The 27,284-nt window shown below is 47.4% G+C and overlaps 1 protein-coding gene across 1 annotated transcript in view; it reads left to right on the plus strand.

Annotated features, from left to right (window-relative positions):
* LOC143280233 (uncharacterized) overlaps positions 1–26,423 on the plus strand; it is a 97,445-nt gene extending 71,022 nt beyond the window's left edge. Inside the window, exons 2-5 of the mRNA XM_076584866.1 lie at positions 15,575–15,771; positions 16,460–16,606; positions 18,406–18,723; positions 22,380–26,423. Of these exons, the coding sequence (XP_076440981.1) occupies positions 15,575–15,771; positions 16,460–16,606; positions 18,406–18,723; positions 22,380–22,528 (811 nt within the window). The 3' untranslated portion in view covers positions 22,529–26,423. The remainder of the gene's footprint in view (positions 1–15,574; positions 15,772–16,459; positions 16,607–18,405; positions 18,724–22,379) is intronic.
* Positions 26,424–27,284: the final 861 nt, after the last annotated feature.

A 27,284-nucleotide genomic window follows, 5' to 3' on the forward strand; every position in this document is an offset into this window, starting at 1 on the left:
GTGTGTGGGCAGTCATCAGTGGTGTGTGTGTGGGCAGTCATCAGTGGTGTGTGTGTGGACAGTCATCAGTGGTGTGTGTGTGGGCAGTCATCAGTGGTGTGTGTGTGGGCAGTCATCAGTGGTGTGTGTGTGGACAGTCATCAGTGGTGTGTGTGTGTGTGTGTGGGCAGCCATCAGTGGTGTGTGTGTGGGCAGTCATCAGTGGTGTGTGTGGGCAGTCATCAGTGGTGTGTGTGGACAGTCATCAGTGGTGTGTGTGTGTGTGGGGGGGCAGCCATCAGTGGTGTGTGTGTGTGGGCAGCCATCAGTGGTGTGTGTGTGGGCAGTCATCAGTGGTGTGTGTGGGCAGTCATCAGTGGTGTGTGTGTAGACAGTCATCAGTGGTGTGTGTGTGGGCAGTCATCAGTGGTGTGTGTGTGTGGGCAGTCATCAGTGGTGTGTGTGTGTGTGGGCAGTCATCAGTGGTGTGTGTGGGCAGTCATCAGTGGTGTGTGAACAGTCATCAGTGGTGTGTGTGTGGGCAGTCATCAGTGGTGTGTGTGGGCAGTCATCAGTGGTGTGTGTGGGCAGTCATCAGTGGTGTGTGTGGGCAGTCATCAGTGGTGTGTGTGTGGACAGTCATCAGTGGTGTGTGTGGGCAGTCATCAGTGGTGTGTGTGTGTGGACAGTCATCAGTGGTGTGTGTGGGCAGTCATCAGTGGTGTGGTGTGTGTGGACAGTCATCAGTGGTGTGTGTGTGGACAGTCATCAGTGGTGTGTGTGGGCAGTCATCAGTGGTGTGTGTGTGGACAGTCATCAGTGGTGTGTGTGGGGGCAGTCATCAGTGGTGTGTGTGGGCAGTCATCAGTGGTGTGTGTGGACAGTCATCAGTGGTGTGTGTGTGGGCAGTCATCAGTGGTGTGTGTGGGCAGTCATCAGTGGTGTGTGTGGGCAGTCATCAGTGGTGTGTGTGTGGGCAGTCATCAGTGGTGTGTGTGTGGGCAGTCATCAGTGGTGTGTGTGTGGGCAGTCATCAGTGGTGTGTGTGGGCAGTCATCAGTGGTGTGTGTGTGGACAGTCATCAGTGGTGTGTGTGGGCAGTCATCAGTGGTGTGTGTGGGCAGTCATCAGTGGTGTGTGTGTGGGGGCAGTCATCAGTGGTGTGTGTGTGGACAGTCATCAGTGGTGTGTGTGGGCAGTCATCAGTGGTGTGTGTGTGGGCAGTCATCAGTGGTGTGTGTGGACAGTCATCAGTGGTGTGTGTGGGCAGTCATCAGTGGTGTGTGTGGGCAGTCATCAGTGGTGTGTGTGTGGACAGTCATCAGTGGTGTGTGTGGGCAGTCATCAGTGGTGTGTGTGGACAGTCATCAGTGGTGTGTGTGTGTGGACAGTCATCAGTGGTGTGTGTGTGGACAGTCATCAGTGGTGTGTGTGTGGGCAGTCATCAGTGGTGTGTGTGGGCAGTCATCAGTGGTGTGTGTGGGCAGTCATCAGTGGTGTGTGTGTGTGTGGGCAGCCATCAGTGGTGTGTGTGTGTGTGGGCAGCCATCAGTGGTGTGTGTGGACAGTCATCAGTGGTGTGTGTGGGCAGTCATCAGTGGTGTGTGTGGGCAGTCTTCAGTGGTGTATGTGGGCAGCCATCAGTGGTGTGTGTGGGCAGTCATCAGTGGTGTGTGTGGGCAGTCATCAGTGGTGTGTGAACAGTCATCAGTGGTGTGTGTGTGGACAGTCATCAGTGGTGTGTGTGGGCAGTCATCAGTGGTGTGTGTGGGCAGTCATCAGTGGTGTGTGAACAGTCATCAGTGGTGTGTGTGGGCAGTCATCAGTGGTGTGTGTGGGCAGTCATCAGTGGTGTGGGAACAGTCATCAGTGGTGTGTGTGTGGGCAGTCATCAGTGGTGTGTGTGGGCAGTCATCAGTGGTGTGTGTGGGCAGTCATCAGTGGTGTGTGTGGACAGTCTTCAGTGGTGTATGTGGGCAGCCATCAGTGGTGTGTGTGGGCAGTCATCAGTGGTGTGTGTGGGCAGTCATCAGTGGTGTGTGAACAGTCATCAGTGGTGTGTGTGTGGGCAGTCATCAGTGGTGTGTGTGGGCAGTCATCAGTGGTGTGTGAACAGTCATCAGTGGTGTGTGTGTGGGCAGTCATCAGTGGTGTGTGTGGGCAGTCATCAGTGGTGTGTGTGGGCAGTCATCAGTGGTGTGTGTGGGCAGTCATCAGTGGTGTGTGTGTGGACAGTCATCAGTCATCAGTGGTGTGTGTGGGCAGTCATCAGTGGTGTGTGTGGGCAGTCATCAGTGGTGTGTGTGTGGACAGTCATCAGTGGTGTGTGTGTGGACAGTCATCAGTGGTGTGTGTGGGGGCAGTCATCAGTGGTGTGTGTGGGCAGTCATCAGTGGTGTGTGTGGGCAGTCATCAGTGGTGTGTGTGTGGGCAGTCATCAGTGGTGTGTGTGTGGACAGTCATCAGTGGTGTGTGTGGGCAGTCATCAGTGGTGTGTGAACAGTCATCAGTGGTGTGTGTGTGGGCAGTCATCAGTGGTGTGTGTGGGCAGTCATCAGTGGTGTGTGTGGACAGTCATCAGTGGTGTGTGTGTGGGCAGTCATCAGTGGTGTGTGTGGACAGCCATCAGTGGTGTGTGTGTGTGGGCAGTCGTCAGTGGTGTGTGTGGACAGTCATCAGTGGTGTGTGTTTGTGTGGGCAGTCGTCAATAGTTTGTGTTTGTGGGCAGTCGTCAGTGGTGTGTGTGGACAGTCATCAGTGGTGTGTGTGGGCAGTCATCAGTGGTGTGTGTGTGGGCAGTCATCAGTGGTGTGTGTGGACAGTCATCAGTGGTGTGTGTGTGGACAGTCATCAGTGGTGTGTGTGTGGGCAGTCATCAGTGGTGTGTGTGGTTCAGCTGGTTCTGACAGACGTGAGGTGGGTGGAGGGAGGGAGGGGGCGGGGGGTCCCACGGCCTGTGGTTCTGACAGCAGACAGCAGAAGCCGCCGCCTGTAGAGATGTACACAGGTTCCATGGTGTGACGGGGAATGTGCCCAGTGCTGTCTGTCGTGATTGTGACTGCATTAACACACGTGTCTTCTTTTCAAACGAAAAAGAAAAAAGGCAGAGAGAGATAGAGACCGAGATACCAATACCTGTGTAAAAAACAAAACAAAAAAACCCAGAGAAAACAATACCTGTGTGGTGTGTATGCTGAATACAAAGGTGGCCTGGTAATGGATGTGGGGGTGGGGTTTGAGAAGAGGGAAGGGGGAGGGAGAAGAAATATGACACTGACAGCAGGAATAATAAAACATAGGTGACATTTGAGACTTCTTCCCATTCATCGTGTGTGCTAGCGGTGCCGCGACCAGGCGTCTAATTGGCTGTTTGAGAGGCGGTGCCTGGAAGACATTACCCCCACAGTCAGTGTTCCGTTTTGTTTGGACTTCATCGATTTGTGTGCGTGTGTGAGAGAGTGTGTGCGTGTCATCCCAAGTTACCCCCCTGCATGACGGGCAGAAAGTAGCATCCCTCCGCCATCAGTAGGTCAGTGGGTCAACACTGCGTGCCTTCCTTCATTATTCACGCTCTGCACCCAGTTGTATCTGCTTCTCATTGGCTGTGGAGGCCTGGAAACCCGAGGACAAACACTCTCAGTCAAAGGATGACATCAAGGCTGTGCATCTTTAAAACAATAAACTGTTCAGCTGTGCGTAACATTAGAATCAAGTGACATGTCCGGCTGTTTACAGTGGCATATACCTGGTAGACACCGATGAACGTGTTCTTCTTTCTTATGAAAAGTGACGGCAAACAAAGAGGAACGTGCTGTTGTGTGGAGAGACGTGGGTTTTCTTCCCTACATGAACGTTACGGTCGTCTTCTGTCGTTTCTCAGTCTTCACCTGTATAATGTTTCTGTCTCTCAAATACTGACACTGAAACGTGCAGAACGTTACATTCTTTGGCAAACTTCACATCGATACAAGAAGCATAGAATTGTGGCCATTAAAAAAAACCACCCCCACCACCACCATTGACAGAGAAGTGGGTGATGAAAAGTGTTAGATATCTAGAAACAAGTATAATTAAACATTGTTGATATGGTCATTGTAAAAAACAATATTGACAGAGAAGTGGGTGATGAAATGTGTTAAATATCTAGGAATGAGAATAATCAAACGTTGCTTGGACATCCTATGTAAGCTTGCTGGTCACATGATTCCCACGTGTTCACCAGTCGGGAAAGCAGCATTTAGCCAAGAGAAAGGTGGGATGGGTGGGCCAATAAACAGCTTGTGAAATGCCGTAACCCGTTGTTTCCTGATGTATAGACACAGTGGGCTTGCCGTGCCCCGTTGTTTCATAATGAATTGATAGAGTGGCCTTTCACGACAAGAGAAGTGACGCACAGTGCGGTGTGTGCCATGACCACAGCCCTCGGTATGAGTCACAGTCATGACGTCATGGCGGTCAGCTCTGATGGCGTGTGCTGTCTGGCCTCTCCGTCGTGGGGTGGAGGAGGAGAGACGGCAGTTAACGTGGACCCCGCCACAGACCTGATGGTCAGCAAGCTCTTGACTCGCCCCAAAACCTCGTCCTCTGCCTACCAGACGTCCCAGCAGTGTGCCCGGGGCTCTACCTTCCAGGTGCCCGGGGAGAAGTTTTCCCAACCCCAGCCCCAGGAAAAGCCAAAGACGTCAGTGATCCGGAGGAGGGAGAAAGAAAGGCCAGCCACTTCCGTCCGGGATCGTTCCGGGTTCGTGGTGGTGCCCGGCAAAGAGCTGGCGCTGCCCATCTGCACCACGCGCCCCGGCAGGTGGGGGGCCCCCGGGAAGGACGTCCTGTCCATCAGCACCAAATACCGCCACCAGTCAGCCGCCCCGGGCCCCAGGAGCGTCCTTGGAATCACCGCCCGGGAAAAGTCTGCCGCCTTGCTGAAGGAACTGTCGCTGTCCCTGACCATGTGGCAGAGGGAGGGGCCCGTGTCGCCCTTCAAAGACTGCCTCCGGGAACAGTGGCGCTCCGTCAGTAGGGACGATCCAGTGCTGGCCGACACACCGCCTGCCCTGCGTGCTGTTCACACCCCACACCCCCACACGGACACACCGCCTGCCCTGCGTGCTGTTCACACCCCACACCCCCACACGGACACACCGCCTGCCCTGCGTGCTGTTCACACCTCTCACCCCCACACGGACACACCGCCTGCCTTGCGTGCTGTTCACACCCCTCACCCCCACACGGACACACCGCCTGCCTTGCGTGCTGTTCACACCCCTCATCCCCACACGGACATGGTGGAGAATGACAGTTCACGTAGTGATGGCAGGACAGTCACTGGTGACAGGTCCAGGACTCCCAGCTTGTTGGACATCAATGAAACCCTGATTCTCCGCTCCTCTTCCCCATCCAGAGATCCAGAGGAACTCATTGCCAGGTCGTCGTCACCTGTGAAGGATTCCAGAAGCAGAAACGCACAGAGATATTCCGTGAAGAGAGTGCAGTCAACAGGAAACGCCTTGACGTACCTGGGTGTGAGTGGCAGTGAGGGTAGAACTGTGGCAAAGAAGGATGCGGTCTTCAGGTCAGAGAGAGACGCGGGCATGAAGTCTCCCAAGATTATCACCATCAACAGACTACCTTCACCGACTCCTGTGAAGGAGAGCAGAACTAAAGGCCGGCAAAAAACGGACTTGGGTGCTAATGCTACCCTGACTGTCCCTGGCGCCTATCTCCAACACACCACCAACAACGTGCAGCGTTTGCACAGCGCCCCTTGCAGTAAGGACCCTGTGGCGGAGCGCCCCCTGCAGGGAGACAACCCCTCTCAGGTCACCTCCCTGGACATGGCCCTCACTCCGCTGAAGGAGTCTCCGCCATCTCCCCGAGCACGTGCAGCCAGCTTCCTATCCAACATGGGCCAGCCGGGGTCCGTCAGTGAGGACCTGGTGCTGCAGATGTCTTCCTTGTCCGGACAGACGCCTCCCCCTGTCTCCCACACCCACACTGAAGACACGGAATATTCTGAAGCCACACAGGGGAGAACAAACGTGGCGTCACTGGAAAGACACCGGGGACAGCCAGAGAAAACTGGAGTGAAACGTTCGCAAGACCACCAGGAGAGAACAGCTGAACTCTTGTCAGAAACAGTTCATAGAAAGTTAGAGACAGCCCGAGCTGAGCGTTGTGAAACAGCACAGAACAGAATGGATAGAGACACGTCAGACAGAATCCGTTGGCAGTCAAAGAAAACCCGAGCGGATTGTTCCGGAAAAACGCAGGAGAGAACAGAGGGAGTCTCATCAGAAAGAATGTACAGAAAGGCAGACAACGCTAGGCGGGAATATTCTGAAATTACACAAGAGAGAACAGAGGTAGTATCACCAGAAAGTACCCATGAGAAAACCAGCGTGGACTGCTGCGGAACAATTCAGGAAAGTACGAGCGCCGTGTCGCCAAGAGGAAGTTGTGGACATTCAAAGGCAACGACAGTGTCCCCCCAGGACAGCACGTGGGACCAGGAGAGTGACCTCAGAGACACAGGGGACCAAGGGGACCAGGAGGGTGACTCCAGAGACACAGGGGACCAAGGGGACCCCAGAGACACAGGGGACCAGGAGGGTGACTCCAGAGACACAGGGGACCAAGGGGACCCCAGAGACACAGGGGACCAGGAGGGTGACTCCAGAGACACAGGGGACCAAGGGGACCCCAGAGACACAGGGGACCAGGAGGGTGACTCCAGAGACACAGGGGACCAGGAGGGTGACTCCAGAGACACAGGGGACCAGCGAGACCTGGCGGAGACGGGATGGGCAGCACAGGAGAGGCGGCCGGTACCAGAAGGTATCTTCATCTCTCCTCGAACTCCTGCAGAGGTGACCCCAGAGGTGAACGGGGAAGCTGTCAGATTGCTGTCGTCACTTTCGGACAATCAAACCATTCATGTTCCGTCCATTGGCACTGACTCCTCTTCTTCTCTCAGGTATTTGTTGTGTCGGAGTGGATTTCAGTGTGTCATGATAGTGTGTGTGTGTGTGTGTGTGTGTGTGTGTGTGTGTGTGAGGACACTTTCAAAAACTTGAAATTCCGAAAACTTGCTGATCCAGCGTGGCTGTGTCAGTAGTGGCAGAAATAGTGATGTTGCCTTGAGAACATGTTCCACATCAAGCAGTACTTGAAGTAAAACGTCTCTGTGTTCTGTCTTCAGAAATAAGAAAACAAATTGGAATCATTACGTTGTCACACTTTATAAACTAAAAACAGTGCTCTTTCTGCCTTTGCCTCGCCCCTCCTAGTTGTTGGTGGCTCCCACGGTCTCTCGTTTCCACCAGTGGGGTTCCCATTGCATGAGCGTTTCCACCAGTGGGGTTCCCATTGCATGAGCGTTTCCACCAGTGGGGTTCCCATTGCATGACCGTTTCCACCAGTGGGGTTCCCAATGCATGAGCGTTTCCACCAGTGGGGTTCCCAATGCATGACCGTTTCCACCAGTGGGGTTCCCAATGCATGACCGTTTCCACCAGTGGGGTTCCCAATGCATGAAAGTTTCCACCAGCCAACAAGGTTCCATTTCTCCGTCGTCGGGATTGCATTGTATTGTATTTCATTGCATTGCATTGCTCTTTGTCTTAACATATTTCTCTGTGCCAAAGTCTGGCTGATCTCCTCGGGGATCGCTATACGCTATGGTCATGCTTGCATAATCACCAAACCTTTAACATGAGTTATTTTATCTTTAACGAATGCACTCAAAGGCATTTTAAGTATTAGCACATATTGAATGATTGGGCCGGACATTTGAAGTATTAGCTAGTATATATACGTATTGAATTATGTGTATATTGGTCTTATGCTGTGATCATTGCTGTGTGAATACTGTGTTTCTCTTCCTTGTGGTCAATGTGTATGCTACGGTCCTTTTACAATGAGCATTTCTGGGACTGTATGATTTGAAAATTAATAAGAAATAAGGTTCACGATTAATTGACAAAAAAAAAAAAATCCTTTGAATAAGTCTGGATATGATCCGTCAACAAACTATGCATACTACTTTTATTGAGTGAACTTTACGTTGAAAAAAGATACATTTATGATGATTTCTAACATAGTTGGACACACACACACACACACACACACACACACACACACACACACATCTCTGTCTGTCTGTCTGTCTGTCTCTCTCTCTCTCTCTCTGTCTATATATATATATATATATATGTGTGTGTGTGTGTGTTATATATGTATATATATATATATATATATATATATATATATATGTATGAATTAAGGTCTAAAGTGCGCAGTCGCGTGGGTTTTAAAATGCTCAGTGATACGCATTGTGGTCACGGAGATTTGCACATTGTGCAGTTGCTATGGGAACAGAGCAACGTTTTAGTGCGGAAAACGTGAATGTTAAGAGTCCCTGGTTGTTGTTTCTGGGGCCTCCCGCTGAACAAATCATGATCCCCTGAACTGTGCCTTCCAGGTCCTTTAAACCAGTATCTGCATGATAAGATCTTTTTTTAAGGTCCGTTAAACCCGCTTAACTGTGTCTTCCAGTGTCCTTTTAACCAGTATCTGCATTACAGTATCTTAAGGTCCGTTAAACCCGCTTAACACTGTGCCTTCCAGGGCCCTTTAAACCAGTATCCGCATTATAGGATCTTTGATTAAGGTCGGTTAAACCCGCTTAACTGTGTCTTCCAGGGTCCTTTTTAGCCAGTATCTGCGTTACAGGATCTTAAAATATGGTCTATTAAACCCGCTTAACTGTGTCTTCCAGGGTCCTTTAAACCAGTATCTGCATTATAGGATCTTTGATTAAGGTCCTTTAAACCTGCTTGTCTGTGCCTTCCAGGGTCCTTTAAACCAGTATCCGCATTATAGGATCTTTGATTAAGGTCCTTTAAACCTGCTTGTCTGTGCCTTCCAGGGTCCTTTAAACAGGTATCTGCATTACAGGATCTTTGAACTAGGTCCGTTAAACCCGCTTGACTGTGCCTTCCAGGGTCCTTTAAACCAGTATCTGCGTTACAGGATCTTAAAATATGGTCTATTAAACCCGCTTAACTGTGTCTTCCAGGGTCCTTTAAACCAGTATCTGCATTATAGGATCTTTGATTAAGGTCCTTTAAACCTGCTTGTCTGTGCCTTCCAGGGTCCTTTAAACCAGTATCCGCATTATAGGATCTTTGATTAAGGTCCTTTAAACCTGCTTGTCTGTGCCTTCCAGGGTCCTTTAAACAGGTATCTGCATTACAGGATCTTTGAACTAGGTCCGTTAAACCCGCTTGACTGTGCCTTCCAGGGTCCTTTAAACCAGTATCTGCGTTACAGGATCTTAAAATATGGTCTATTAAACCCGCTTAACTGTGTCTTCCAGGGTCCTTTAAACCAGTATCTGCATTATAGGATCTTTGATTAAGGTCCGTTAAACCCGCTTGACTGTGCTTTCCAGGGTCCATCCGCATTATAGGATCTTTGATTAAGGTCCTTTAAACCCGCTTGTCTGTGCCTTCCAGGGTCCTTTAAACCAGTATCTGCATTATAGGATCTTTGAACTAGGTCCGTTAAACCCGCTTGACTGTGCCTTCCAGGGTCCTTTCAACCAGTATCTGCATTATAGGATCTTTGAATAAGGTCCGTTAAACCCGCTTGGGAGGATTATGGTCTCTAAATGAGAATTTTATAATCCGAAGGATATGTCCGGATTCTTTAAATGTGCATACCACCTTCCTGTTTAGTACGCTTTACTGACAGTGACACGGTGTGTGTGTGTGTGTGTGTGTGTGTGTGTGTGTGTTCGTTTGTTTGTTCTTCTTCTTCTTCTTCTTCTGCGTTCGTGGGCTGCAACTCCCACGTTCACTCGTATGCACACGAGCGGGCTTTTACGTGTATGACCGTTTTTACCCCGCCATGTAGGCAGCCATACTCCGTTTTCGGGGGTGTTTGTTTGTTCATTCATTCGTTCGTTCATTTACACTACATATTTAGTGGTCTGTTTTATTTCTTGCTGACCTAGACTGATGGATCGATCACATCAGTTTGGGGGAAAATTGATGATTTTATAATTATTAATCTTTATGTGGATGGTATCTTTAACGGTGGAGAGACAAACAGACAGACAGGCAGGCAGGCAGGTAGGCAGACAGACAAACATACAAATAAAAACAGAGACTCTTTATCTCTCTGTGTCTCTGTCTCTGTCTCTCGAGTCTCTCTGTCTCTGTATCTATATATATCTCTCTCCACCTTTCCACACCATTCTGTCTCTCTGTCTGACTCATAGTACGGCAGTTGCAGTCAGGAATACATATGGGTCTTTGTGTGGCATCATGAATAGTTGATGACACGTGTGGGGTATTATACGGGTGTCCGGCCTCTGGCTTCTCTACCACAGTCACGGCATGAATAGTTCATGACACGAGTGTAATATTACACGGTGGACATCCTTTCTCTTGCTCTTTCCCTGACACTGCTATGCCATCAGAATCTTTGGGACTGAGTGAGCTGGAATATATGTGTGTGTGTGTGTGTGTGGAGTGATGGCCTAGAGGTAACGCGTCTGCGTAGAAAGCGAGAGAATCTGAGCGCGCTTGTTCGAATCGCGGCTCAGCCGACGATATTTTCTCCCCCTCCACTAGACCTTGAGTGGTGGTCTGGACGCCAGTCATTCGGATGAGACGATAAACCGAGGTCCCGTGTGCAGCATGCACTTAGCGCACGTAAAAGGACCCACGGCAACAAAAGGTTTGTTCCTGGCAAAATTCTGTTGAAAAATCCACTTCGATAGGAAAAACAAATAAAACTGCACGAAGGAAAAAATACAAAAAAAAAAAATGGGTAGCGCTGTAGTGTAGCGACGCATTCTCCCTGGGGAGAGCAGCCCGAATTTCACACAGAGAAATCTGTTGTGAAAAAAAAGAAATAAAAGAAATACACATATATATATATATAGAGAGAGAGAGAGAGAGAGATTACACACACACACACACACATACACGCGCGCGTGCGCGCGCGCATGCACGTTTCTCAGACAAGACCAGGACACAAACATTTCGACAGCATATCAACACAGTAAACCACAGCACAGTGAAATATAAAAAAATTAAAATGAAAATAAAATAAGCACCAAAGAAAACAAGTCAGTATTAATGGTTCTGCGATTATGTGGACCGCAGCTAGTGGACGAGAGATTTCTATGTGCAAATTGTTCAGCACATCTGCTGCACCCCACAGCCAGAATAGAAGAAGAAGAAAAAAAAAAAGCCAAGCCCAGTGGTGCGATATTATTGACAGCGAATCGGGTCGGGGGGCGGGGATGGGGGGGGGGGGTGGAGATCGACCCTTCCAACTGGAACGTTCTGTTCTGTTCGTTGTGTGGCGATAAATGGGGGAGGAGGCGGGGGGCGTCAGTCAACACATGAAGTACAGCGCGGAGAGAGTAGATTTCTCTCTCCAACTGTGCTCTTTTTTGTTCCCTCCTTTCCTTTTGCGACATGTCCAGACCTTCTCCTGCCCACCCCGTTTATTTTGTCACTCACTCAACCTGCCTGGCGGGGATCGGATGGGCGGTGGGGAGGGGGTACAGGGTGGGGGCGGGTGTGGGGGGTATCGGGACAGAATGGCATGAACCTTCGCGAATAAACACTCGTGAAGGATTGCTTCGGGGCCGTGTTCTTGTGTTGCGTTGTGTATATTTGTGAGGACGTGTTTTCTTCTCATTAAGTGTGTGTGTATATGTGTGGAGGGGGCGTTGGGGGGGGGGGGTGCAGCAAGCAGTTTCTCTCTCGCTCACTGTGTTTTACATAGAATGCAGTGTGTGCGAGAGGAGTATAAAGGAAAATTCTGTCTTCGACTGTTTGGTGGTGGCGGCGTTGAAACAAAGACATACGACAACAGTGGGATGTTTGACACACCGCAGTGTCCGCAGTTTTGTCAACAAAGCCTTCACTTCTAAATAACGACATAAATGACAACAGTATGGTGTCATCAGCTTTGTCATCAAATGGCCCCATGACCACTGAGAACACTTTGTGACGTGTGCCACAAATCAGATTGATGTGAAACTTGCAGGTGTTCTTATATAGTGTGTGGGGATTCAGGGATCAATACGATCGAATATTTGTTTAGCTTTTTCTTTACTTTATTTATTCAGTCGTGATGATCTCTTCCTCTTCCTCCTCCTCGACCCCCACTCCTGCTTTTCATTATATTCTTCTTCTTCCGCGCTTTCTTCTTTCCTTTCTTCCTGTCTTCTTGCGTTTGTAAGGCTGCAGCCAAGGTATCAGAACAAAGAGTAGACGTTTATACGAACGACCTTTTTTGTTCGTTTGTTTTCAATACGACCTTTTTTGGGGGGATGGGGGGTGTTTTCAGTCTTCCACCTCTCCCCGTCTCGGGGAAGCCGTCGCCGTTTAGGCTGCCGTACTCCGTTTCCAGGGGTTCAGACAATTTCGACGGTGTCTGGAAGTGCTGTGCTTCTTTTCTTTAGCATTTTTTTTGGTTTTTATTTTCATTTTATTTTATTGTTCTTTTCACCGAGTGTGAACATGGTTCCCTCAGCGCCGGTGTCAGGTGGCGATGGTGGGTCCGGGAGAAAGATGACATGCAAGTTCATCTACCCGGAAACAGGCTGGGTGTGCTACAGTCCTTTCCGCCCATTCATCAAAGCTTACCGCAGCAGCTTCTCTGAGTACGTTTGGACAGTGGGGGTGGGGGCATGGTGTCGGGGTGTGGCGTGTGACTGTGTTCAATTTAACGTCTTTCCACTTAAAAGGATATACCCCCCCCCCTCTCTCTCTCTCTCTCTCTCTGTTTGTGGGAATGTCTGTGTGTGTGTGTTAGTGTTGTGTGTGTGTGTGTGTGCGTGCGTGTATGTATATATGTATGCGTGTGTGTGTGAGTGTGTATGTATGTGTGTGTGCGTGCGTGTATGTATATATGTATGCGTGCGTGCACGTGTGTGTGTTTGAGTGTGTGTGTGCGTGCGTGTGTGTGTGACAGCGAAGATTTTATTATTTACTTCCTGACACATTTCACCATTTTGTACGTATATTATGTCACGAGCATTTGAATCCCTCTCTCTCTCTCTCTCCAGTCTTTCTTCCCCACCGTCTGATTGTGACAGTACATACTGGTCTAGTGCTGAAAGTACTTGTTGGCAGACCGAGGATAATGACTGTTGGTGTGTGACCCAGCATGATAGATACGGCGAGGTGTGAGGGGTGGAGTGAGTGGTAGGCGGACGGTGGTGGTTACAAAGGCTTCTTGGTGCAACGTCAGTGGGGAGGAGAGACACTGATGGGTGGTGTGTGTGTGTGTGTAAAAAGGCGATCATGTTACATGACCGTCATAATGTTGTTTTTCCTCCACATACTGGGTTCATTCATTTCTGTTACCTCTGTTTCTGTCTGTTTCCTTCTTTCTTTATGTAAGTCTTTTTCTTTCTGTTTCTCAGCCTTATAATTATCATCTCTATCTATGTCTCACTCTCTGTATCTGTCCCACGTCTCTCTGTCTCAGTCTCTCCTTGCTTCTTCCCTCTCTCTGTCTCGCTATCTGTCTGTCTGTCTGCCTGTCTCTCTCTCTTTCTGTCTGTCTGTCTCCAATCGTATCACTGTGTGAGAAGCACGACGAAATGAATAAAACTCTCTCAGACCAGCAAGATGAAGTGGATCGTCTGGAGGGCTTCTCCAGACGAAATAATGTGAAAGTGTTCGGCATCCCTGAAGCAGATGTACCAGAAGATTATGCAGCCTGTGCCGACAAGGTTCAGCAGACCCTGGACCGCTATGTGTCAAGACAGATATCTTATTGAACGGGCACACAGACTGGGCAAGCACAGTCCCCAGAACCCCGACCCTCACCCCATCATCGCCAAGTTTTTGAGGTGGGGAGACGTGATGTGCCTGATGACTGATCGCGACGCCAGAGCCAGCATGCAGAAGGACGAGCTCAAGACCTGACCAGACGTCAATCCAAGCAGCTGAGGGATCTCCGGAAAGCTGGCCAGAGCGGGTACTTCTCCAGTGGTAAACTGCACATTAGGGGCTGTATTCAAGACAAAATTCATTTTGCCTTCAGGCAAGTTATCTTTGACATGGTTGGGACCCACGGGTACAGTTTACCTTGAAGGATAAGTTATCTTCGTATTCAAGACACACGCCAGACAACTAACCCATCGTCTTTTTAAAAAAAAAATAATAATTTTTTTTTTTTAAATCCCAGTGATTCCCGTCTGTGCATGCTCTCAGTTTCACTTCTCATCCACCACAACTCAAACATTGTCAAGAGAGTTCGCAAAACACGTGCTGTCCGTAAAGCACGCCTGTTTTCCCTTAAAGAAAAAAGAGAGAAAAATGCTGCAAAGGATCCGCCATATTTTCCTCTGCTTCGTGGGCAGTCACCCTTGGCAGGTAGTAAGGGTAAATTGCCTTCGGGTTTGTAGACACGCGGGCAGACTCTTGTGTTCATGAATACTGGATACTGCTTACCCTCGGGCAGTTTGCCTTGCCTCGGGCAGATTACCCACAGGTACACATTTACCCTCAGGCATGATGTGCTCTTGAATATGGCCCCAGGAGTGTGCAGCCACTGACAGTTCAACACACGCCCCTTACACCTGAGCAACACGGCGTGTCAACACAACGTGCACAGCCGTCATGCAGCACAGTAGCCAGCCAGCCAATCGCTGACCACGCACACAGTGGTAGTGTCTCGCCTCGTGCACCTGACGTCACGTTAGCGGTGCTGATGTACCCGAGGAGTGTAAGTGGAGAACCAGGTCAACGACGGCCAGTGAGCGGCAGTCTGGTATTCTCCAGCTAGTAAACTGTCCAGAAGAGGTCGCAGTTCTGGGGGAACTGTGTTACTGATCAGAAAATGTTTGTCTGACTTTGTTAAAGAAATTAAAACGAACATTGAAAATGTGCTGTGTGTGAGATTATACAAACGCAGATGGTTAGTTTTAAGGTAGTGGATAGAGTAGAGTCGCAGCATATGCCTGTCGAAGAGAACATCATTAGCAATTGTGAAAAATCTAGTTGTCAGTCCAGGCAGGAAAAAATGTCTTTTCTCCCATCCTGTGCAACTGAAGACTCTTCCCTCTTCTCCCAGTCCAACTGAAGACTGTCCTCTTCTCCCTGTCCAGCCAAAGACTCCCCTTTGCTCCCTGTCCAACCGAGAATCTTCCCTCTTCTCCCTACCTGTCCAACTGAAGATTCTTCCTTCCTCCCTTCCTTTCCAACTAAAGACTCTTCCCTCTTCTCCCATCCTGTCCAACTGAAGACTGTCCTCTTCTTCCTGTCCAACTGAAGACTCTTACCTCTTCTCCCTTCCTGTCCAACTGAAGACTGTCCTCTTCTCCCTGTCCAACTGGAGACTCTTACCTCTTCTCCCTTCCTGTCCAACTGAAGACTTCCCTCTTCTCCCTTCCTTTCCAACTGAAGACTTCCCTCTTCTCCTTCCTTTCCAACTGAAGACTTCCCTCTTCTCCCATCCTGTCCAGCTGAAGACTCTTCCTTCTCCCATCCTGTCCAACTGAAGACTCTTCGGTCTTCTCCTTCCTGTCTAACTGAACTGAAGACTTCTGCCCACCTTTCAGCTCCTCCAGCACCCCAACGGTCCCTGTGTCTGGCACGGAGTTGCTGTACGGGGGCAGTGGCGGGGATGGCACGGAGAGGGATGGGGGAGAGCATCCCCAGGAGAAGCACAGGTTGAAGGAGTTGGACCTGCACGGCAACAAGAGGCCTCCCTCCAGGAACAACGCCAATGGCCGCAAGGCCCCCAACTTCGATAAAGGTCAGTAAGTCACATTTGAGTTGTACGATTTAATGATTTAGCGCCCTTGACAAAATTAATAATCTCAGGTTGTTCTGTTCTAGGGTCTGGATGTTGTTATGGTTGTCTTCTTGATTAAAAAGGGAATCCTAGCTGTCTGTATAGGGGTGAGGTCCTGGCTGTCTGTAGAGGGGTGGAGTCCTGGGTAGAGGGGTGGAGTCCTGTTTGTAGAGGGGTGGAGTCCTGTCTGTAGAGGGGTGGAGTCCTGTCTGTAGAGGGGTGGAGTCCTGTCTATCTGTAGAGGGGTGGAGTCCTGTCTATCTGTAGAGGGGTGGAGTCCTGTCTGTAGAGGGGTGGAGTCTTGTCTATCTGTAGAGGGGTGGAGTCCTGGCTGTCTGTAGAGGGGTGAGGTCCTGTCTGTAGAGGGGTGGAGTCCTGTCTGTCTGTAGAGGGGTGGAGTCCTATATGTAGAGGGGTGAAGTCCTGTCTGTAGAGGGGTTAGGTCCTGTCTGTAGAGGGGTGAAGTCCTGGGTGTCTGTAGAGGGGTGAAGTCCTGTCTGTAGAGGGGTGAAGTCCTGGGTGTCTGTAGAGGGGTGAGTCAGTCCTGTTTGAGTACGTCGAGTGTCTTCATTCCAGATGTACATGACGTGCGATTGGCTGGGTTGTGATGCGATCAGAATGACGACTCGATTTCTTCTTTGGGTTGCAGTGCCTTTTGACCGGGATCGTGAGGAGCTGCGGCCTGTGGGCAGCTCCCTAGGCAGCTCCCTGGGCACCAAGCAGTCCCCGCTTCGGGCCAATGGCATCAAGAACAACCTGCTGAGAGCAGACCACTTCCTGTCTCACCGAAACAGTGGTACACAGCGCTGCTTCTGTTGGGCTGTGCTTTGGTTGCCTTGTGTTAGCTTGGCTTGTGGTGTGGTGTGTGTGTGTGTGCCTGTGTCTGTCTGTCTGTCTGTCTGTCTGTCTGTCACTCTCCACTTCTCTCATTCTGTCTGACTCAATCCAAGACGTGCAGTGCAGATGTCCTTGTAAAAATGGTATTCCTTGGAACACAGTAAAAATTAAGACTCATTCCCTCTCCACATTCCTCTTCCTCCCTCTCTGTCTCTCTCTCCCTATCTGTCTCCCCCTCTCTCTCCTCCCTCTGTCTGTCTGTCTCTCCTTTTGCAGTGTGTGTGTGTGTGTGTGTGTGTGTTGTCTACTGTACAGGCATTTGATGGTTTCTTGGTGTGTGTGTGTGTGTGTGTGTGTGTGTGTGTGTGTGTGTTGTCTACTGTACAGGCATTTGATGGTTTCTTGGTTTGTGTGTCTGTGGTGTGGCGCTGCAAACACACAGCCAAACTGGAAATTTTTACGCGCCCAGTAGAAATCAAGTTCGTTCATAATTCATTCATTCATCCAGTCATTATCTTATTCTCTCTCTCTCTCAATATATATATATATATATATATATATATATATATATATATATATATATATATATATATACATACATACATATATGTACTTGGGCGTGTATGAAATTTGACCCCCCACCACACATAAACACAGTGTATCTGTCTCTTCCTCTCTCTCCTCCTCTATCCTTCACACACATTTCTTGGTGTGTATAATGCTACACCACCACCATCACTGCTCCTATAACTGTTCAGAGACAGAAGCTAGGAACTGCTCAACAGTTCGCCCACCTGGGATCCAGCAATGAAGGATTCAAACCAGAAATCCTCTTTAGGATAGCAAAGAGGGGTGAAGACCTGGGTGTCTGTAGAGGGGTGAAGTCCTGGCTGTCTGTAGACGGGTTCAGTCGAAAACCAATATGGAAGGATGACAACATCACCATTAGATACAAGATCAAATTTGTGCATGCACTGTTATTTTCCATCTTCCTGTATACATACCAGAAATGGACCCTTACGGCGGAATTGGAAAAATATAATTCAAGCCATGATGGTGAGATGTCATGACAAGTTACCAAACATCTGTGTCAGTGTATCACTGGTCACATCACCAATGATGGTGAGATGTCATGACAAGTTACCGAACATCAGTGTCAGTGTATCACTGGTCACATCACCAATGAAGAAGTGTGCCATACCATCCAACAGCACGTTGGACATTATGAACATCTGCTGACATCAGTTCAGATACTGACGATGGTATGGTCATGTAACAAGATCCAATGGCCTTGCTTAAACAATCCTCCAAGGAACTATTCAGGCAGGGAGACGGAGGGAGAGACAGGAAAAACGATGGACTGACAACATTGCAGAATGAACTGGAAAGCCATTTGCAGAGACCCAGTCTTTGACACATAACCGTCAGACCTGGGGGAATGTGGTGAACGGTTCTTCTGTGCGGCACCCAATGACTGTTCACAGAGTTAAGAGAGAAGATGTAATGCATGAACCCCCCGCTGCCCCCCCCCCCCCCTCACCCTCTCCCCACCCCTCACAGACACATACTCTCTCTCTCTCTCTCTCTCTCTCTCTCTCTCTCTCTCAGACACACACACACACACATTCTTGCTGTCCGTTAGTTCAGGAGGAGGACCTGGTTGCCATGGGAACCCTGTGGAACCCGGGACACACACGCACACACACACACACACACACACACACACACACACACTACACATTTCTTCCTGTCCATCAGGTCGGGAGGATGACCTGGTTGCCATGGGAACCCTGTGGAACCCGGGACACCTGCAGCAGACGCGTGGCTCCAGCACCGGCACCACAACCACCTCATCTGGCAAGTCCACCTCCGCCCCCACCCCGGGTAGCGGAGGAGGAGGTGGTGGCAGCAGTGGTGGGGGAGGAGGGGGGATGGTGCCTGGCCGTCGGCCCGTTAACCTGAGCACCAGTACGTCCACTCGTCAGCTGCTGCATCACGGGGGTGGGGGTGGGAGTGGAAGTTTCGGACCAGGTGGTGCTGGAGCGGCCAACGGTGGCGTTCGAGTGGCGAAAGAAGGTTGGGTGTTTTTTTGTTTCTTTCTTTTGGGTGGGTGGGTGAGGTGGGGAGGGCGTATGGGGGTGAATGGTTATCCAGATTTGACTAGTTTATATATCTGTGTGTGTGTGTGTGTGTGTGTAGATTTCTTGGTTCACTTTTGTTATACCCATACTGCACTCCATCCTGGCTTTACGTCCACTTTGATTTCCCAGCAGTATACTTTGTTTGGGGTTTGTTGCTGTATTTGTTTGGGTTTTTTTTGTTTGTTTGTTTATTGTGTGTTTGTTTCTTTGATCTGCCACATACTTGATTCTAATGTGCTCCATTGACTGACGTGCAAATGAAACAGTATTTTTTAGAGAATGCTGATGGGGTAGTTGGCTTGTGTGTGTGTGTGCATGTGCGTGTGTATGTGCGCGCGCGGGAGAAAGAAAGAGACTGAGAGCCGAACCAGTTCGTTGTGTGCTGATTCTCCGTGTGGATTGCACATGCAATTCGTGAGAATTCTTCTGGTGGAGGGGAGGGGGTGGGGGGCGAGAGTCAGGTGATGATGAAGGGGTGAGCTGTTTTTTGCGTCATGCGGGCTGGCCTGGCCTCTGGTGTCTTGCGGGCTGGCCTCTGGTGTCGTGCGGGTTGGCCTCTGGTGACAACAGGTTGTGTGAATGTCAGTTCTCTTTTTCTCCCCTTCATTTTGTTCGCTCAACTGTTTTTGATTTTTTTTCTCCCTCGTGTAGAAATTACGGCATTACAATGACCAGTAAATGAATGCACATAAATGCTTGACGGCCTGTTGTAGTCCCCACTATCACTGCCGTGTCCCTTTCCAGAACTTGGTATTGCGGTGCTTCGTTTCCGGATGTACGGTTTCAATGGCCGGTTTGAGTGATCAGGGGACATGACTGTTGTAGTTTGGGGGGATGATGTCCAAGGCGTCTGTGTTGTCTGTACGCATGGTCTAAAGTTCTATTTTTAACATTACTAAGATAGTGAATGTGCTAGTTGTGCGTCGAAAGTGAGTCCTTCCTTCCTTCCATATAGTGACCACAATTACATTTTGTTTCTTCTGTCACTGTATGGGGGATCTGCAGGAAAAGGCAATAACTCTTTTTTTTTCTTTTTTTCTTTTTTTTAATGGACCTTCATTTCGCAGTATCTAGGCTGGACCACTCTAGCCAGCAATTGCTCCCTGGGGATAAACGCCAACCAGCACAGCTCCAGTCCGTCATTTACCGCTACTTTGATCCATGATCCCTACACTGAGAATTAAAGATATTACCTAGATCCTCCTTCTTTCTTTGGTGGTGGTTCACAGGATGAAAAAAAGTCAGTTATCTTTCAGCAGCCTCTGCGACACCGATACAAAAAAGTCAGTGGTATTGGCCTCCACAGCTGTCAGGGGCAGGGCATTCCCAAATTGTTCTTGGGAGGAATCCCACCTGTCTGTACTGTCTTACAGAAGATCTGGGACAGCTGTTCTGGGTGGGCTTTTCGTTGTCGCAGCGGTGTTGGGATGAGTTTCTGCTTCAGGGAGGGCATGATTACCTTGTCATGCTGCAATTTGTATAGCATGGCCAGTCGTGTCGTTTGACATCGCTGTTTGAGAGTGGGCCACTTGAGCTGGTTAATCATGTTGGAGATGCTCGACGTGTTCAGTTCTGTAGTGCCTCAGTGTGAATCTTGCTGCACGACGTTGTACTCATTCCAGACGGTCAATGTCCTGTTGTTGATGTGGTTCCCAGACTGATGCTGAAAATTCAAGTACTAGGTGGACAAAAGACTTATGCCAGTACCCTGATGGTCTGGAAGCTGACTTTTAAATTCCTTCAGGGAAACCTAAGGTTTTGTTCGCTTTGGAGCAAATGTTTTTGATATGTTTCTTCCAACTAAGATCTTTGCTGACTGTCACTCCAAGGTATTTAATGGCATCCACTGTTTATAAAACGTGGCTATGCAGCTTGTAAGCTTGCTCCTGTGTTTTCCTGCTTCTCGTTACAGGTAGGGTGTAGCATTTTCCAGGATGGAACACCATGTCCCAGCTGTTCTCCCACTTTGTGAGTCTGTGGAGGTCTTGTTGTATTTGTACATGGTCCTGGGATGCTGCTATACTACCTTATTCACTGCTGTATCATCTGTGAAAAGGCGTGCTTTTGGTGCCAGCTTCTCAGGCAGATCATTGATGTATATGAAAAAGAGGCATGGACCAAGGACTGAACCCTGTGGTACCCTTGAGAGGGCATTAGTAAAGCTGGAGATAACCCTGTTTATGACCACTGTCTGTTCTGTTGCTGAGGAAGTCTGCGACCCATGCATTGGTTTCACCACGAATGCCATGATAGCGGAGTTTGTGCAGGAGCAGACTGGTTGACCTATCAAATGCCTTTGCAAACTTCATGACAAGGTCCAGCTCAAAATACAGATTATCAAAGTGCTAATCTGTTTAGCAACAGTTTTCGAAATGCAGAAGATACGGATAATAAAATAGCCAAGTGGTTTACGCACCGGACTCTCAATCTGTTTGTCCGTGGTTCAAATCTTGGTAATGGCGCCTGGTGTGTAAAGGGTGGAGATTTTTCCAATCTCCCAGGTCAACAAATGTGCACACCTGCCAGTGCCTGCAACCCCTTTGTGTGTATACGCATGCAGAAGACCAAATACGCGCATTAAAGATCCTGTAACCCATATATATCACGGCTTTTAGGCTTTTGCTTGATCATTTGGACTTTGATGGAGTATGTAGTAGGAGCCTAGTTGGCGAAATACACAACGGAGTTGGGGGGTGGGGTGGGGGTTGGCTGTGTAGCATGCTGCTGCCACTGTGATGGTGGTCCTGAACCTTGTCAGAAGTGGCTTTTGTGTGTGCGTCTTTTTAACGGTAGATAAGAGTGAGCAATTACTAATACATGGCTAGCGGTTTCAGTGGAAGTATGTTTTGAAGAAAAGCCTGTTTCAGTGGAACCATGTTTTGAAGTAGCCTGCCTGATTCAGTGGAACTATGTATTGAAGTAGCCTGCCCGATTCAGTGGAACTATGTATTGAAGCGACGGGGGCAATAACCATATGGTTAAAGCGTTGGACTTTCAGTCTGAGGTTCCCGGGTTCGAATCTCGGTGATGGCGCCTGGTGGGTAAAGGATGGAGATTTTTCCGATCTCCCAGGTCAACTTATGTGCAGACCTGCCAGTGCCTGAACCCCCTTCATGTGTACACGCACGCAGAAGATCAAATATGCAGATTAAAGATCCTGTAATCCATGTCAGCGTTTGGTGGGTTATGGAAACAAGAACATACCCAGTATGCACACCCCTGAAAATGGAATATGGCTGCCTACATGGCAGGGTAGATAAACAGAAACGGTCATACACATAAAATGTTACATGTCTGAGTGTGTATTTATGCGTGCCTGAAATCTGATTGAATGACACAGGAAATGAATGATGAGTGCCCAGTGGCAGCTGTCAGTCGGCTCTACCCAGGTAGGCAGCCTATTGTGCAAATGACCCCATGTTTGTAAAGTGCTTAGAGCTTGGTCTCTGACCGAGGATAGGCGCCATATAAAAATATCCACATCAGTGCAATCAATCAGAAAAGTAAAGTGTCAGTTTCAGTGGAACCATGTTTTGAAGTAAAGTGTCTGTCTCAGTGGAACCATGTTTTGAAGTAAAGTGTCTGTTTCAGTGGAACCCAAATACAGCGACCCCCTGTCGGGAGCTAACCCCACGTTCCAGCAACGCCTGATGGAGTTAGCGGTCCTGGAGGCAGACACGGTCAGGTGGGAGAGGACCAAGAAGATGAAGAAAAAACCCAAACAGGACCGCGATTCTTGATGATGGCTGGTGGTCCACACTGTGCTTCTCCTTGATAGTCGGTTGCCTTGTGACCATTGGACAGTCAGATCAAGTGTGAGTGTTCCATTGTAGTCAGTTGCCTTGTGACCATTGGACAGCCAGAGGAAGTGTGAGTGTTCCATTGTAGTCAGTTGCCTTGTGACCATTGGACAGCCAGATCAAGTGTGAGTGTTCCATTGTAGTCAGTTGCCTTGTGACCATTGGACAGCCAGAGGAAGTGTGAGTGTTCCATTGTAGTCAGTTGCCTTGTGACTGTTGGACAGCCAGAGGAAGTGTGAGTGTTCCATTGTAGTCAGTTGCCTTGTGACTGTTGGACAGCCAGAGGAAGTGTGAGTGTTCCACTGACCATGGGAATGTGACCCAGGTGATGATAGCTGGGTGGACGCGCTGGTTAGTCCCCTGGTTTTATCAGCTGGATTGAGGTCTCCAGATAAAAGCCAACTCGTATTTGGCAAGACTGAAGCTAAGAGTAGTAATACTCACGGTAAGAGAAGTATCGGTCAAATGAATGAAAAGTTAGGATAAATTCAGCTGCGTTGTGGTGAATGTGATTTTTATTGACATGAACTTGGATCATTTGAGTTTTCGGATTGATCAGTGTTTATCAGCTTGAGGACAGACAATTACCTGGTTGAATCCACAAACCAAACACACACAAAAAAGACAAGATATGACAAAAGTGCTGCTTGCTGAAATGCAGCCATCTGGAGATGTGTGTGACCACCATTTGACAGTGACTTCATTTCCATGTGGAAAGGATTCCATGGCTTACAACTATGTGAGTGTTGTGTGGAACTGCTGAAGATCTCTGTCAGGCAGAGACAATCAGTATCAACAGTGAAAGATTACAGTGAATGGTGTGATACTCGTATGAAGTTGTCTGCTACCTGTTTATCATTATACATCAAATAGGACTCATGAATGCCATGACTTGATCAACCACATGGGTTTGAAATTTTCTGCTTGCATACATGTATGAATTATTGCACAAAAATCATAGTCATCACTGAAAATTGATATATTCATCCCACTGATGTTTTCACAAGAGAACAAGTCTGTCATTGTGACAGTTTCACCACTGTTATACAAATGCCAACATAAAGGTGAAATCCTGGACACTTGATTTTCATCCCAGAATGTCTTCTGGAAGAGAAAAATTGCATGTGTGTATGGCCTGTGTATTTTGTGAACAAGAAAGTTATACATATGTTCTGATGGTATTTCAAGTCTGTGATCCATCCGAAAGGAGTACACTTAAGTGTGTCGCATTTCACACTTTTCACCAGCATGTTAAACACCAGGTAAATGACCAGCTAGATTACTTCTGGGTTATTTTGACAAGTTGACAGGTTTCCCCTCTCACGCTTTGTCACTTTCTAATATATTTTTGTCCATACCAAAAAATCCAGATTTTTTATTATGGCAGTTATTTAAAACAAGAATGTCCAAAGTGTTTTCAAATTGATATTTTTGGGAGGAAAAAACTACAGGAAGTATCATTTCCTACAAAAAGATAATTTTGAGTGGAAAGAAAGTAAAAGAAAAAAAGTTTATTGATAGTTAACTGTGTTGTTGATTAGTAGCAACAATACTTTGGTAATTCACTGTGATACTTTGTGGCATGATAATACACTGTGATATTTTGTGGCAGCAAAGCAATTTATCACCCAAGTACCATTGAAGGAACAGAACTGCCAGACCTGTATAATTAGCATGATTTTGCTTCATTGTGATTCCAAGTTGGTCACATGTGCATGTGATGAGCCATGTATCATAATTTTCATATGACTTTATGGTTTTGTTTTCCCAGTTCTTTTGAACTGGTTGGAAAAAGTTTACTTTTGGGAATATATGTCTGTTGTTGTGTTTGTGCCTTTCACTGTCAGTTGGCAGTGAACTTCCACAAAGTATTCCACCTGTTATGTGATTTGTGATGGATCAGTGACTGCAGGATTTCAAATGATAGATCAGTGATTTTAAGATTTCTTATTAAAACAATGATAGGTCAGTGACTGCAGGGTTTCTGACTGATAGGTCAGTGACTGCAGGGTTTCAGACTGATAGGTCAGTGACTGCAGGGTTTCAGACTGATAGGTCAGTGACTGCAGGGTTTCTGACTGATAGATCAGTGATTGCAGGTAGATCAGTGATTGCAAGATTTCAGATAGATAGATCAGTGATTTGCCCCAAGTCAGTTTGACCTTGGTTTTGGAGCACAAAGTTACTAAGTTAGGAAGAAAAAACATACACTAACTCAGGGGTGGAGATGAGGATGGGAGTCACTTGGTGAAAATGTTATATGGTCCTATGGCCAGCCTTTTGTCCTCTTAATCAGTTAATGTTTCACATCGCGAACATTGGTTACGTTTTCTGTAGCTGTTTTTTGTTTAGCTGATAAAGTGATTAAAAAAAAACACTTTTTTTTATATTAACATTTGTCAAGATCTGTGAATGTGGTCAAGAAATGACAGTCTTTGGATGAGTTACAAGACTGCAAACTTTACATGGTCAGGAAATGACTCTGGTTCCAATCTTGTGTACACATCTATAATCACCAAATGAAATTGTTCATTTGTCAGATGGGAAATGTGAGGAAATATCTATCCTTCAGAATTTCATCTTTTGTCGGTCTTATTTTAATTTGTTAGTAATGACAAATTCCAAAAGTTAAGTGAACAATTACAAAAAGTTTTTTTTTTCTTTTCTCAAGGCCTGACTAAGCGTGTTGGGTTACGCTGCTGGTCAGGCATCTGCTTGGCAGATGTGGTGTAGCGTATATGGATTTGTCCGAACGCAGTGACGCCTCCTTGAGCAACTGAAACTGAAATGAGAATCCCAGGAGGGGTTTGCCTTTAGAAATTATTTTAGAGGAGGCGTTTTTCTTCTTATGTTTCACTTCAGGTTCAGCAGCTGTTTGATGAAGCTGAATTAAAAACATGACTACAACATGGGTTTTGGATCAGCATATAGGTGCAGCAAAAGTAGGCATATCACATTGTTATTGCTACAACATGGGTTTTGGATCAGCATATAAGTGCAGCAAAAGTGGGCATATCACAGTTATTGTCTACAACATGGGTTTTTTTTTTATCAGCATATAGATGCAGCAAAAGTGGGCATATCCCATTAGTACTATTATTGCAGTGTCTTACCAGTTTTTGCAGTCAGCACAGGCCTCCGTTCTGAGCATCATAGTATAATGCAAAGAGCTGGAACATCTTGGTCCTCTGTTCTGAGCACTGCAGTATAATGCAAAGAGTTGAAACATCACAGTCCTCTGTTCTGAGCACTGTAGTATAATGCAAAGAGTTGGAACATTGCAGTCCTGTTCTGAGCACTGTAGTATAATGCAAAGAGTTGGAACATTGCAGTCCTGTTCTGAGCACTGTAGTATAATGCAAAGAGTTGGAACATTGCAGTCCTCTGTTCTGAGCACTGTAGTATAATGCAAAGAGTTGGAACATTGCAGTCCTCTGTTCTGAGCACTGTAGTATAATGCAAAGAGTTGGAACATGACAGGCCTCTGTTCTGAGCACTGCAGTATAATGCAAAGAGTTGGAACATCTCGGTCCTCTGTTCTGAGCACTGTAGTACAATGAAAAGAGTTGGAACATGGCCATCTAACATGTTTTTAATTTCCCATAGAATTCCACTCTCCCTGTTTTTCACATGTCCTCAGCCTATCCAGTGATGTTTGCAGAAAAGACTGTCATTCCTGAAAATCATGCTTTCAGTTGTCAAGAGTTAATGGGTTAGTTTACTTGCAAAAACCTTTTGTTTAGTTGTTTTGTTTTGTGTGTGTGTGTGTTTTAAATCTGAAATTCATTGAAAAAATATGTTCCCAGTTCAAGCGAGGCTTCTTTTTTTTTTTTTTTTTTTTATTATTATAAATGTTTTTAAGATTCGCCACTTTCTGACGCAAGGTGTTACACAACCTCAGCCTGTTGTTGCTGTTACTCTTTACCACTTAAGCACGTTGGGTTATGCTGCTGGTCAGGCATCTGCTCAACAGATGTGGTGTAGCGTGTATGGATTTGTCCGAACGCAGTGACGCCTCCTTGAGAAAGTGAAACTGAAACTTTACCACTTAGAGATGAATTGGTAAACCAGTACTGAGCATGGCAGTGCTGGCTTCTGAACACCCAGGTTGACAGCCAGTAGCTGAGGATGATGATGATACTTTATACTGTGCGATTTATCTGTGGTCAGAGACCAAGCTCTAAAGTGCTTTTTTAAATATGGAGTCATTTGCACATATGATGGATTTGATTCAAAATGAGTTTCAAGTTGGATATGAACAGTAGCAGATGGGTTTTATTTCTGAGATTAAACTGGCAGGCTTTTTGGGTTTTTTTCCGTTTTTTGTTGTTGTTTTCTTTTCTTCCACTTGTCCCATCATTGTTCATTCAGAAAACAGATTCAAGCCTTGAAGGTGAAATCTCTGTATCTTGGAAGACAGGGTTATTTTCTTGTGCAGATTGTGAAAAAATGCATTCCTTGTCTGTGATATTTCATAATCAACAGTGTTGCTAATAAAACACTTCTATTTGCATTGATGAATGTGTCCAATTGATTGCATGAGTTTTCGCCCCATCATTTGATGTGGGACAGACAGGTCAACACATTCACAACAATTTTTTTAAAATCACAAATCATGTCATGCAAATCCTGATTTTTGTTGTCTTCATTAAAGGCCTGTAGGATGCATACATATACTACAAGGCAACTGACAAGT

Source organism: Babylonia areolata, chromosome 3, assembly GCF_041734735.1.
Source record: "Babylonia areolata isolate BAREFJ2019XMU chromosome 3, ASM4173473v1, whole genome shotgun sequence".
NCBI classification, from domain to species: domain Eukaryota; kingdom Metazoa; phylum Mollusca; class Gastropoda; order Neogastropoda; family Buccinidae; genus Babylonia; species Babylonia areolata.